The following is a 14,289-nucleotide window of genomic DNA, read 5'->3' as shown; positions in this document are numbered from 1 at the left end:
TCGGTCGGTCACGTTTAATTTTACGTAGCTATTCGCTCCGGGCAGAACTGTGCACTGCGCAAAGCTAATAAGCAAGTAATTATTGTAGTCAGTCATTATCGTTGGATTTTTTAGAAATAAATTTGTTTTTCAGTAATAAATATCGTTTATCATATGGTGAATTAGGGGACCCCTATCGATTGTGGGGCCCTGGGCACGTGCCCAGTGGGAAAAAGGGGCCTGCTTTTGACACTTCGAACGATTCCCTTCAGTCTCGTTGGTCCCGTTCTTGCCGGATCTTTCTCCAGCCGCAGCGATGTCGGAGATTTGATGTTTTACCGGATTCCTGATATTCAAGGTCAGGCGCGGCTCGTGGTTTCTATACGGGGGAAGGCTGCGGCATTTATCGATCGGAGCCAACATAGACCTCGCGTTACGCTACAGATTAGTCTGACGTAAACAACTAAGAATTCAGGGGGAGGGGGTGGGCAGATCACTCTCTACCCATAATTTTACGTACTGTATCTTCTATAATCAGGTATTAAATATCATTAGAAGCTAACTTCGAGTTAAAATCTTTGGTTAGTGTTTTTATACGTCATTATTACATTTTCTGACACTTTGCAGCAAATCATATGAAAAGACGCGTTTCGGAGAAATCTTTAATGCGGGTCTGGAAGCACCAAGTTCTTTCACTTTCATCCTATGGCCGTGTTCCAAGTTTTTACGTATTAATTTGCACACTGAATTCATATTGCGCTTGTTTCACACTCGCGGTATGTCGCAGATATTCACCAGCAAGTAAAACTCACAAAAATCCTGAAAAATATACTCCGAAAAAGAAACTTGCTACTATCACACGGTATCAACAAAAGCAGTCAGCATCAGCAAGAAAGGAAAGTAACGGGACAAATTTCGCGCGCTTTGTCCTCTAACCACTTAGCAAACTCTCGCTAGATGGCAGTACTGGTATGTTACTGTAGTGTAGTGCACTCTGGCGGGATATTTGCAAACTTATTATAAATGTGGATAAAATAGCCAATAGCAGAAACAAAACAAGTATGTAAAACATTATCAAAACAACAATACTAAATGTCGATTAATGACGCGTCGAACCGTAGTAGAGATGCGCAGAGACAGAGATTGGATAGCGAAGTTTCGGCCACTCTACATTCCTTTATTACACAGATAGTGGAACCTGAAAAATGTGTGGTGGTTGGTATGACACCCTTAGGCTGCAAGCTCTGAGCCTTCGGGTCGCCCATAAAGAGCAGTACTATGTAGAAGCCACGCCCCCAAACCGCTACTACATGCAGCTACGGACGTTCCAAGGCGCAGCCTAAACACTACTAACCGTTCGGAAAACATCTATCGATACAACAGTTCCAAAAACGTTGACCATCGTTATTTTAATCGGAATGGGAAATATGCGAAATTCGTCCTGATAATTTAAATTATGTAATACGTTCTTGCGAAATTTACTTTAACATATATTTTGGGGCGGCTCCGCCTCAGAGCCTTTAATTACGAGCCGCGCCTGTTCAAGGTACACTAGTGAAATGGTCGTACGGGAAAATCCCCACTTCATCGCTACCTCGGAGATGCTGTGTCCCTTCGCACGTGCGCCGAGTATAACACCACTTCAAACTCACATCTTGACAGCCTGTCATTGAAGCAGCAGTAAGCGATCTGACAACTGCGCCAGAGAATTGTCTTACACAGAGGGGTCCAAAAAAATGTATCCACTGTTTAAAAGTCCGTAACTTGCAAACTAATTGACGTAGTTGTCTCATTTTTGATTAAGTCTAGTTTAAAGTCCAACTTAAATTTATCACTGTAGGTGTTCGAAATGGTCACCATTAACTTCCACAGACAAACGATGCTGACGAACTGCAGCACGAACTACTGACTGCAACGTGTTCATTTGGATATTTGCACATGAATATACGATGGATTCTCGAAGTTCATCCAATGTGCGTGGCTTTTGCCGATAAACGACGACCTTTAGTGTTCCCCACAGGTAAAAGTCCAGAGGAGTTAGGTCTGGGGAACGTGGTGAATACTCCACAGCACCTCTATGGCCTATCCATCTTCCTGGTAGATTTTCGTCGAGATACGCCCTAACACGATTTTGGTAGTGGGCTGGGACACCATCTTGTTGAAACTAACTCTTCCGTCTCCATACAAGTCTCGGATGCCAGGTAAAATGGATATCTGAAGCGTCTGAAGGTACACCTCACTGATAACTGTGCCGTCAAAGAAGAATGGCCTAATCAAGCCCTGGTAAGACAACCCACACCACACATTTACTCCTGGCAAATTCACAGCTTTGTCTACATGGACGTTCGGATTTTCGGCGGCCCAGTAGATGCAATTGTGGCGATTTACTGTACCATTGAGTTTGAACTGTGCCTCATCAGACCACGCAATCATCTCTGCAAACTCTTCATCGTTGCGCACCATGTTAGTAAACCACTTGCAGTACTCCATTCTACGATCTGGGTCGTCCTCGTTCATTGCATATAGCAATCGTGGGATGTAGCCCTTCCACTTTCCTGTTTTCAAAATTCGCCGAACACTTGAGCGACTCACTCCAGTTTTACGGGCACACTGTCTCACAGACTTCTGTGATGAGCGAGTGAATTGTTGTAACACACGATGGGAGTTACCTGGACTTGTTACTGTTACAGGTCGTCCAGATCGCTGTTTGTGTAAATATTTAACACAGCTTTCGGCTTCAAATTTGTCTCGAATGCGACGAATCGTTAAACGTGTCGGTGGCTCTGTTTGATACTCATTTCGCCATTGCCATTGAACCTCATTAATGTTTTTGTACTTAAAATACCACTTCAAAACTGACTTCCTTTCATCGAATGTAAGCCTGGCGCCAGCCATGTTTACTCGAGTAACTAGGTGCAACTAAGAACAAAACAGTGACTATCTGGCGACTGTCATCTGACAAAACAAAACAACTCAATGCAACGCTTGTGTGACGATTGCCGGAACTCCAAACTATTAACACTACCAAAGATGAGACAACTCCGTCAATTAGTTTGCCAGTTATGGACTTTTAAACAGTGGATATATTTTTTTGGACCCCTCTGTATAGGCGTTGCCGACCGCAGCGCTGTAGCGCCGTATTCTACCTGTTTTCATACCTCTGTATTTGAATATGCATGCCTATACCAGTTTCTTTGGAGCTTCAGTGTATGAGCAACGCAGCCTGCTATAATATGGAAAAGCAGGGAACCAGGAGAAAAATGCTCCTATTGGAACACAGAAAAGGCTAATATGCTCGTCTTTAAAAGACTCTGACAGAAAAGTGGGGCACCAGCTGCTTCTGTCCTCACTTCGCCTTCCTCACCAAAAATTTCGGCATCCATACATATTGGCGTTTTATTTTTGTGCTGAAAGAGAGTAGCAGTGATACAATGATAGTGGAAGAGTGAGGAGACACTATTAGTGTGAGAGAGAAAGTGGCAGCTGTTTAAGAAGGGAGATAAAGAAATAGCATCAAATTTCCGTCCAATTTCACTGTTGCCAGCATTCTCAAAAATTTTCGAAAAAGTAATGTACAGTCGTCTTTATAACCATCTTATCTCAAATAACATACTGTCAAAGTCACAGTTTGGATTTCTAAAAGGTTCTGATATTGAGAAGGCTATCTACACTTACAGTGAAAATGTACTTAATTCATTAGACAAAAAATTGCAGGCAACTGGTATATTTTGTGATCTGTCAAAGGCATTTGACTGTGTAAATCACAATATCCTTTTAAGTAAACTAGAATATTATAGTGTAACAGGAAATGCTGCAAAATGGTTCAAATCTTATATCTCTGGCAGGAAACAAAGGGTGTTATTAGGAAAGAGACATGTATCAAGCTATCAGGCATCATCCAACTGGGAACTAATTACATGTGGGGTCCCACAAGGTTCCATTTTGGGGCCCTTACTTTTTCTTGTGTATATCAATGACCTTTCATCAGTAACATTACCAGATGCCAAGTTTGTTTTGTTTGCTGATGATACAAACATTGCAATAAATAGCAAATCAAGTGTAGTCTTAGAAAGATCAGCCAATAAAATATTTGTAGACATTAATCACTGGTTCCTAGCCAATTCTTTGTCACTAAACTTTGAAAAAACACACTACATGCAGTTCAGAACTTGTAAGGGGTGTCCCAAGAGTATATGTCTAACATATGATGACAAGAAGATAGAAGAAGTGGACGGTGTTAAATTCTTGGGATTACAGCTTGATAATAAATTCAACTGGGAGGAGCACACCACAGAACTGCTGAAGCGTCTTAACAAATCTCTGTTTGCAATGCGAATTTTGTCAGACATAGGGGATATAAAAATGAAAAAGCTGGCATACTATGCTTACTTTCATTCCATAATGTCATATGGGATTATTTTCTGGGGCAATTCATCAAGCCAAGCTAAAGTTTTCCGGGCACAAAAACGTGCAGTAAGAATTATATGTGGTGTGAACTCAAGAACATCCTGCAGAAGCCTGTTTAGGGAACTAGGGATACTAACTACAGCTTCCCAATATATTTATTCCTTAATGAAATTTGTCATTAAAAATATATCACTTTTTCAAACCAACAGCTCAATTCATGGAATCAATACTAGAAATAAGAATAATCTTCACAAGGATTTAAAGTCACTTAGTCTTGTACAAAAAGGTGTGCATTATTCAGGAACACACATTTTCAATAACTTGCCAGCAGCCATAAAAAGCCTAACAACCAATGAAATTCAGTTTAAGAGAAGCCTAAAGGATTTATTGGTGGCCAACTCCTTCTACTCCATTGATGAATTTCTGAGGAAAACCAACTGATTTGTATATAACTACAACATAACTTCTGCACAATTTCAGTGCAGTAATGTGTTCACTGAAAATTTGTGTGTGTGTGTGTGTGTGTAAGTATAATCTAACTTCTGCACCATTTCAGTGCAGTAATGTGTTCATTGTAAATAAGTATTACAGTAGTTGTATTACATGTTTCTTACCTTATAAATAAATATAAAACTTTTTTATTTTAAATTCAGTGCAATAGTATTTGTAAAATGACTCTTAGTGTTCATTAAAAAATGACGATCATTCCACTTGGGACCTGTGGAATGGTACATTAGCTTATTTGTTTTAGTTTAAATATTTGTCATGTATTGTTGTTTTTCTGACATGTTCCACATCCTGGAGGACCTCCTCACTACGGATCAATTGGAATGAAAGTAAATCTAATCTAATCTAAATGAAGACAAAAGCAGTGAGAGCCAAAGAGTGAGAAGATAGTGATGGTCAGTGAGAAACAGTGAAAATAAAAGGGAAGGAGAAATAGATGCAGATAGTAGCACTGGGACCAAAAGAGAGAAGAGACAGTGGAAATGAAAAAGGGAGATGAGTGGACAGTTTTGGTTCTCTCAGACCAGCGAACTTTAACATGATAAACTTTGCCCACATCCCCTATAGCCACATTTTTAAGTTTCCCAGTCTAGGGGTCAAAACCCTGGACAAACCATGCCCAAGGTCATGTGTGCAGAAGAGTCTGGTGGCTGAAGAAGAAAGGTTGGTTGATTTGGGGGAGGGGACCAAACAGCGAGGTCATCGGTCCTATCAGATTAGGGAAGGATGGGAAAGAAAGTCGGCAGTGCCCTTTCAAAGGAACCATCCTGGTATCTGCTGAAGCGATTTAGGGAAATCGTGGAAAATTTTAATCGGGATGGCCAGATGCACATTTGAACTGTTGTCCTCCTAAATACGCGTCTAGTGTGCTAACCACTGTGCTGGCTCACTCGGTGAAGAGAAAGACAGCAGACTGTAAATGAGAAAGAAAAAGACAGTCGCAATGGGAGAGAAAAAGAATGGGGCAAAGAAGATGGCAGTGTGACAGACAATGAAAGAGGCAGAGAAGGAGACAGTGGTAAGGAAGAGAGAGAAAGGGATGTAGGCAGTGACAGGGGGAGAGACAGTCAGGAGAAAGAGCCGATGGGAGAAAAAGGAGGTAGTAGGAGGGGAACATATATAGAAAGCGGTAGTGAGAGGGAGATGCTGAGAATGAAGGTTTCACTACAAAGAGAGACTGAGTAAAAGAATTCAGAATGTTCTGTCTCAAAATAGTGTGAAGAGATTCATATGCCAAAATTTTTGGTGAGGGAGGTGGAATCAGGATTGAGGCACCTGATTTCCGAGTCCTAAAGAGAAAGATATTCGACTTTTTTGTGCTCTGACAGGAGCATTTTTCAGCTGGTATTTTGTATGTTTGAATATGACACATGATGCTCTAATCTTCGTAACTACTGATACTGTATTACATAAAAGAACATTCGCGATACAGTACATAGTTAAATAGTTTACGTTGTTTTATAGTTATTATGTCTATTTACTTGTTTCTTCTTCGTATGTGTGATGATGCTTTTTACGAGATCTAATTGTGTCATGGATTTTGAACACTTGCACACTGATATTAGAAATGCGAAAATATCTCACTGTTTGTGTCTGAGTTGTTTAAGCTCATCGCATTGAATGCTCTGTCAAACTCTCGGTCCGCTAAGTCTTTGTTAACAGTCATGCTTTTGGAGCGCTCTTCTGTAGCCTAATGTAGAAACCTTCAGTGTTCTCCTGACATGTCTGCTCAATCCTCTGCATTGCTCGTTACCTATGCGAAACGATTGTTTTCTTTTCTTCTAAAGTATGTTTCTTCTTCATGTACACTGTGCTAGTATTTCGAATAACGATCATTGACATAACGATGTGAATCTATCTATGTTGATGTACTTAGGAATGACATTGCTGTCTGTCACCATCCAAATTTGTCATTCAGGCTAGTTGTTGTGTTTCCCATGTGAAACTATCGTTTTGGATATCAGGTTCTATTTCTTGTTCCATTTTGAGTGGTGTCTTCTTTCGGTGTGTTTCGTCATTGTTCAGTAGCTTCACTGTATTTCCTGTGCGATATACATATATCTGTTAGAGCCCTTCTTGTTCTTCTTTTTTGCTGGAGCTGCAGATCTCAGTAGTTTTAATTCTTGAAATGATAAATAAACTAACCTCTGGCTACAAGGATGATTTTTCATTTCTTTATTGTGCTATCGATTTCACGAATACCAGCCCCATCTTCAGATGCACCTAACGGCCAATCTGTGTTAGGTATATTTCCTTGGGATCGCAGTTTGCTGTCACCGACGATCAACAATACATGCAACGAAACCTTTTTCTGCTTTATCTTCCAGTACAATTGGCGATTTAAAATAGTCATCGGTAAAGATGAACCCACAAAGTGGATTGTCATATTGCATCACTGATCTGTGGACTGCTTCCTGTGACAGAAGCAAAGATGTGTACGTGTCTGCTCTGAAAGCGGCATTGCCGAAATGGCATCAGCGAAGGAAGTAAACTTAAGTACTCAGTATGCTGAGTTGAATCGCTTTGCGCAGAATGGAGAATATGAAAGAGCTCTGAAGTCTGCTAATAAAAGTAAGATACCTGTATTAGCCATCTCTTTTGTTACTTTGAGCTGACCTTTCACTTAATAACCATATGGACTCGCTGTACAGTGTCTCTTATATTTGTTGTGTTTAATTTCCACAGTCTTGCAACACGCCCCAGGCGAAGAAAAAGCCTTTCATTGCAAGGTCGTGTGCTTCATTAAACTTGACAAGTTTCAAGAGGGTTTGAAAGCAATCACTAACCAAAGTAACCTCTCCTCGTAAGTAATTCAGTTAATTGACACCATTCTAATTGTGTGTTCTTGCTATCGTTAAGCATTGAAATATGTCAGGGGAACGAAATTGAACGTATATACGATGTGTACCTGTATTTCTGAGTGAAGAAATTAATTTACAAATTTAATCAGGTCTACTAGAGCTATAGGAAAGGGACAGATCCAGCGGAATAGTTTCCCCATAAAAGTGAACTCTCAAAATGGTCTTATCAAGTAATGCCATGGGACCATTAGTGCCATTGTTTTCTCTCTCTTCCCTTCGCATATAGTTTTACCAGTTTTGGCAGTTAAATGTTTACTATTATTTACACTTCCATATTCAGCGTACCGAGATGCAAAATGTGGTTTAAGGTACAAGCTTGTGTATACCAAACTGTTATTTTGGTATGCTCACAGCACACTTCACAATTAACTTTAGAAATAGAAGGCTGGTGCTCGTTTTTTTTGAACTTTTATATTCTGGGAAAGAATGTAGGAATGACCCCAGTATTTGTACTGTATTGCTTTATTTATGGGAAATGTATTAAACAGTTGCAGGACTTCCATTAGGTTCTGAGTATTGCAATATAGCCTTTTCAATGAGTTTTTGTCAAATCAATGAATAACTGTAATATATACAGAGCCTGTGGAAGCTAAGTGGTTCATTGAAGAGCCTTAAAAATCATGGTGGTCTCAGAGGTTTCTGAAAGATGGGTACCAGTTGACCTTGGGTTGAAGTATATTGAACCAATTACCTCTCATAGTCCATCTGTTTCTCAGCCTTAGGATTTTTCTTTACAAAATAATTTGCAGCCTCAGTGGTAAATATAGAAGTGATGCCTTTTGTTTTGCTGAACTCTGAAATAACTTAACTGGCACTGAGTGATTTCAACACCTGGTCTTGGTGTTTTCAGTCTTAAGACAGGTATAAAGGACCTCTCACTGCTAATCTGTCCTGTGGAAGTATCTTCGTCTCTACACAGCTACACTCACTCAAAACTGCTTGCTTACTAAATTACCAAACTGAGTATTTCTTGATGCTTCAGAATGTATCATACCAAGCAGTCCCTTCTCTTATGTTGTACCATAAATGCCTCTTTTTCATAATCTGATTCAGTAGCTCTTAATTAGTTATTTAATCCACACATCTGATCTTCAATATTCTCCTGTAACACCATATTTAAAACTCTTCTGTCTCCTCTAGTCACCTATGTTTCAGTTGTATGTAAGGCTACAACCCAGACAAATACCTTCACAGAAGACATTCTAACACTTAAATTTATATTCAGTGTTAACACATTCCTCCATTCTAATCAGGATTTTATACACTCTTTACTTCTGCCATCAGTATTCTTGTGCCTAAATATCCAAAAACCATCCACTACTTCCCATATCGCATTTCCCAGTATAATTCTCTTAGCACCACCTGTCTTCATTCAAATACGCTTCTTTGGTAGCATTTTCATATTGTTGTTCCATCTTATCACCTCCTTTCCAGGCAATATCCATTCCATTCACATGATCTAAATCATCTGCAGTCTAATAGAATTAAAGTGTCATTGGCAAACCTAAAAGTTCCCTGTAGTTTAATTCTATGTCCAGTTTTGTACACAGTTTCCCTTACTGCTTGTTGTATGTACAGATTGAAAACGGGGATGGGGTGCAACTATGTTCACTCCAGTTCCTGTATAAGTTGTCTATAGCTGCACCCTCCTGCCCCAAATTTTCCTTGACAGTTTCATAATTTCAAAGTGTTTGCCAGTCAGCATTAACAAACGTCTTTTCTAGGACTACATATTTATAAATATAGGCCAGTTTTGTTGTTGGTGGGTATCCCAGACAACTTAATAACTCTGAGGGAATGTCTCTATTCCAAGTGTGATGGTTTGGGCATAGTATTTTTACTGTTCTGTGAAATTCTACTAGCAGTCTTGCATGCCCCATATCTTCTTTATCCACTTCTTCCCTTTCCATAACTTCTTAAAGTACCTTTCCTTAATAAAGTAATTCTGTGTGTTTCCTCCACACAGCCTTCCTTTTCTGTGATTGGTATTTTAATTTTCCACTACTCATATTTAGAAGAGAAATTGTCAGTACAACCAACAATATATTGGCGTATTCATTTCAGCATAATATATCCTTTAAGGTTGCAGAGTTACGTGATTTTGAAAGTAAGTTTACACTTTAGACAAGGTCAGGTCTCTACATATATACACCATATTTCCAATTGCTTCTGAGCAGTAACTCCAACTTTTGTTTTCTGAGTCTGTGGTATTTTATCATTTGCATTCTTCAATAAATGAATGTTTCAGTGAATTCTTTGCAAGTGCTTTCTGACTTATTTTCATTACATCATCATCAAAATGTTACGTTTCCATGATACTGCTGATAACAGAAAAGCACTGAAATGCTTGTTAACATCTTTGAGCTTGTGTGAGACCATACAAATTCCCATTTCAGCCTGCCAGCTTCACCAGTGTTATCCTTGTATCCTTCTGGTTGTTGCACGCGAATCATTTATTCTAATTAATCAACACAAAAATGTGAGTGTATCAAATTGCATCATGTACATTTTCTTGTTTGCAGCTTTACTGAAAAAATTGAGCTTAACTTTGGTACTGGTCCAGACATCTATGTAGTTTCTATTAAAGGATTACATCTCTGCAAGGAATGATTGTTTCCTTCCTTAATCAAGATTCTCCATCATATTCTATTAAATACAAGGCAATAAATTCATTGAATGAGTGTAATCTTTATGATTTCTTATGAAATATATGATCTAGATGATCGCATAATGTATTTTTATTTATTATGATATATCAGCTACTGTCATCAGTTATGTAACGAAGCTGAAAGGAGGTTAAGAATGAGAAGGGTCAGTTATGCATTACAATTCAAGAAAAGTAAAAATCCCCCCTCCAAAACATGGAACTATTGAACAAAGTTGCAGTAAAACCTATGGGTAAGTGGCAGTAACAGCTCACTCGACTCAGTAGCACTACAGAAAAAAATGCAAGCTAAAAGGTGGCACTATTGGGGAATACATTCAAAAAATGTAATGTTTGCTGACGACAAGTAGGCAGGTAGATGGTACAAATACACGCATATCTGACACAGCCAGGTGAATAGTGGAACAGGCTGGTTTATAGCCAATGCCCTGATGGACTTCTCTACCACTGATTCTTTTGTAGGCTTTAGAATATTCTGCAAATTCTTGGACAACTCATTTTTTTACAACAAAAATGTAGAAAATGTTCTCACACTGTAAATTTTTGTGCCTTTAGTTACCCCATTGCTTATTTTTCATAGGTTTGTGGGTGGTTTGGGTCCTTATCATTATAGATAACAACTCGTCGATCCACTTGTTAAAACAATGAGCACATTTATTGTCACACGTCACACTTCAGATATACGTCATTACACATCGAAAGTATCACATAGACAGAACATAATGGCCACCTTGGCCCAAAGAGTTTTTGCACCCAGAGATGTTATGGCACATCAGTGTTGCCACAGAGTCCTTCTATCCCCCCCCCCCCCCCCTGCAGTGCGGAGCATGAGGCTCTTGCTGTTGTGGGGGGGGGGGGGAGGGTGCAGGTGTCGTGCCGTCTTCGTCTGGAGGGGGAACTGGGTGGGGTGGGGCCGGGTTTCGAGCCCTTTTGGATGGAAAAATGTAATCACAGTGCCACACCAGTGGGAGTATGCGGCAACCGGTTTGTGAGGTGACAGGGGGTGGGGGAATAGACGGAGACACGTGGTACAACATGTACAGTGTCCCCAGGGCGCCAATGAAAGATTGAATGAGGGAAGGATCGGTGAGGAGTGGAGAACGGAAAGTTCGAAGGTTTCATTGTCGGCAGAGTGGGGGGGGGGGGGGGGGATGACTAAGAGAATTATTTGTGGTAGTTATACAGATGTCAGATGGTGAAAAGTGTGAGACGTCGATGGAGACAGTAGTGGGTTGTTGAATGTCGGGTGAGAAGTGTGTGACGGGCGTAGCAGGAGAGGGTGTGGACCCCGGACTCTGCCCAGTGAGGGTTCCCGGTGTTGGGGAAGGGGGCGTGGCTGGCGCATCGTCCCTTGAGGAGGCGGCGGTGTGGAGGCCGTTGTCCGATGTGGTCGGTGGCGCCGGGTCGCTGGAGGTGTTGTCTGCGGTGACCCACGCCAGCTTGAGTCGAGACACTGACACTGTCAAGGGTTTGCCTTTGATACAGATGTCGAATGTATTCGACGAGTGCCTAAGTACCCTGTAAGGTCCTGTGTATGGGGGTTGCAGGGCGGCGTGCACTGTATCGTCCCTAAGCATCACAGCTTCACACGCGGCCAACTGCTGGTGCACGAATGTTTCAGGTGGAGTGTGCGCTTTTGGAGCGGGTGCTCTCTGCGCTCATATCGTCTGTCGTATGTTCTCGATTAGCAAGGGATATTCGATGGTATCTTGGAGCGGTGAAAGCTTGACAAACTCGGCTGGTAGGGTCAACGGCTCGCCATAGAGCAGTTCGGCCACCGAGCACTGCAAGTCATCTGTATATACAGAACGGAGGCCTAGCAGTACCCACGGGAGGGCGTGTAACCACCGTTCCTCGTGGCACATTAGTGCTGTCTTCAATGTGCGGTGCCATCGTTCCACTAACCCGTTTGATTGGGGGTGGCAGGCTGTCACACGAATGCGGCTGACACCGAAGAGCTCGCACATTTTTGTGAAAAGGAAAGCCTTGAATTGACAGCCTTGGTCTGTAGTAATGGTTTCGGGGCAGCCGAAACGTGCGACCCATGTGGAGAGGACAGCGTTGGCGACTGTTTCGGCCAAAATATCAGCTAGAGGGTTTGCCTTGACTCATCTAGTTGTTCTGTCAATAAAAGCAAGCAAGTATCGGTAACCATCTACCTGGGGAAGGGGGCTGACAATGTCGATGTGGATGTGGTGGAGTCTGCCAGAAGGAGAGTGAAAGACGCCTGAGGGGGGCGTGCAGTGGCGTCTGACTTTGGACCACTGGCATGAAAGAAAAGTGCGACACCAGTCGCAACAATCTTTGCGAAGCGAAGGCCATACGAAACGCTCGACGATGATGTGCATAGTTGCGCGAATGCTCGGGTGCGCGAGACTGTGCAGTGCATCAAACACTGAGCGACGCAAAGAGGAGGGGAAAAGGGGACGTGGCACGCCAGTGTAAGTGTCACACCATAGCTCCGAGCGTGTGCCGTGGCTTGTCTTACACGCCGGCCGCCGAGAGTGGTTATAGTCAGATAAAAGGCTCGCCAAGGAGTCATCATTTGTTTGCGCTCGAGCAAGAGCATCGAAGTCGATTGAGGAAGATATGCCCGAGATCTGGGAGAAATAATCAGCGGCTATGTTGTCGGATCCTCGAACGTATTGTACATTAGTTGTGCATTGTGAAATGAGGTCGAAATAACGGAACCTCCTAGGAAGTGGGTCGGCTGGAGGGTTTGTGAGTGCTTGGGCGAAAGGTTTGTGGTCTGTAAAGATCATGAGGGAACGTCCCTCGATGTCTTCGTGGAAATATCTAATGGTTTCGTAGACAGCTAAGAGCTCTCTGTTGAAAGCGGACTATTTGCGCTGAGAGGGGGAAAGTTTTTTTGAAAAGAAATTAAGACGTTGCACCACCTCTCCTCTGTGTTGTTGAAGTACTGCGCTGATAGATATTTCGCTAGCGTCTGTGGTGAGCGAAAGTGTTGCATCCAGGTGTGGATGGGCAAGCGTGATGGCTTCCGCGAGTGTGGTTTTCAGTTTTTTGAAAGATGCATGCATGACCCCTGTCCATGGCATGCGCCGGTCGCCTGATGTTTGCAGCCCGCACAGTGTGTCTGTGAGTGGGACCTGTAGTTCGGTGGCTCTAGGGATGTGGCAGAGGAAAAAATTGATCATTCCTAATAACCGGCGGAGTTCATGGTATGTTTCTGGTATCGGTAGCTGTTTGATAATGTCTATTTTCTCTTGTGTGGACCGGATACCATTGACTGAAACTGTGTGTCCCAGCAAAACAACAGAATCCTGTCTGTTTGCATTTGTCTTTGTTGACGATCACATCGTGTCAAACAGTGCCCGGATGTGAAGCTCATCTTTCTCCCCAGAGGAATAAAAGATCAAAATGTCATCCAGGTACATGTAGCAGAAAGGTAGGGGTCATAACACTGTGTCTAAGAACCTCTGCCAGGTTTGGGCGGCGTTTTTCAATCCGTAAGGCATGTAAACTTATTCGAAGAGGCCGAAGGGTGTGGTGATGGCGGTTTTAGGGATATCTTGTTCGTACATTGGTATTTGGTGATACACTTTCTCACAGTCTACTGCACTGAAAATTTTAGTGCCTGCCAGCTGAGAAGCGAAGTCCTGAATGTTCGGTACTGGATAATTGTCCATGATTGTGCGGTCATTGAGTTGTCTGTAGTCGCCACAGAGTCTGTAGGAACCATCCTTCTTCGGTGTGAGATGAATTGGTAACGACCAGTCACTGGAGGATGGGCGTACAATGCCTGCTTTTAATAGGTCCGAGACGATTGCTTTCGCCGCTCTGAGTTTGTGTGGATTCAGGCGTCGCGTTTGGTGTCTGTCCAGAAGGCCCTCAGTCATATTGAGTTTG

The 14,289-nt window shown here is 42.0% G+C and overlaps 1 protein-coding gene across 1 annotated transcript in view; it reads left to right on the top strand.

The window, feature by feature from the left end:
* Positions 1 to 7,303: 7,303 nt before the first annotated feature.
* LOC124794897 (signal recognition particle subunit SRP72) overlaps positions 7,304 to 14,289 on the top strand; it is a 48,989-nt gene continuing 42,003 nt past the window's right edge. The window contains exons 1-2 of the mRNA XM_047258597.1: positions 7,304 to 7,464; positions 7,579 to 7,696. Coding sequence (XP_047114553.1) covers positions 7,362 to 7,464; positions 7,579 to 7,696 — 221 coding nt within the window. The 5' untranslated portion in view covers positions 7,304 to 7,361. The remainder of the gene's footprint in view (positions 7,465 to 7,578; positions 7,697 to 14,289) is intronic.

This window comes from Schistocerca piceifrons, chromosome 4, assembly GCF_021461385.2.
Source record: "Schistocerca piceifrons isolate TAMUIC-IGC-003096 chromosome 4, iqSchPice1.1, whole genome shotgun sequence".
In the NCBI taxonomy this organism is placed as follows: domain Eukaryota; kingdom Metazoa; phylum Arthropoda; class Insecta; order Orthoptera; family Acrididae; genus Schistocerca; species Schistocerca piceifrons.
This window is presented reverse-complemented; position numbering and strand designations above follow the sequence as displayed.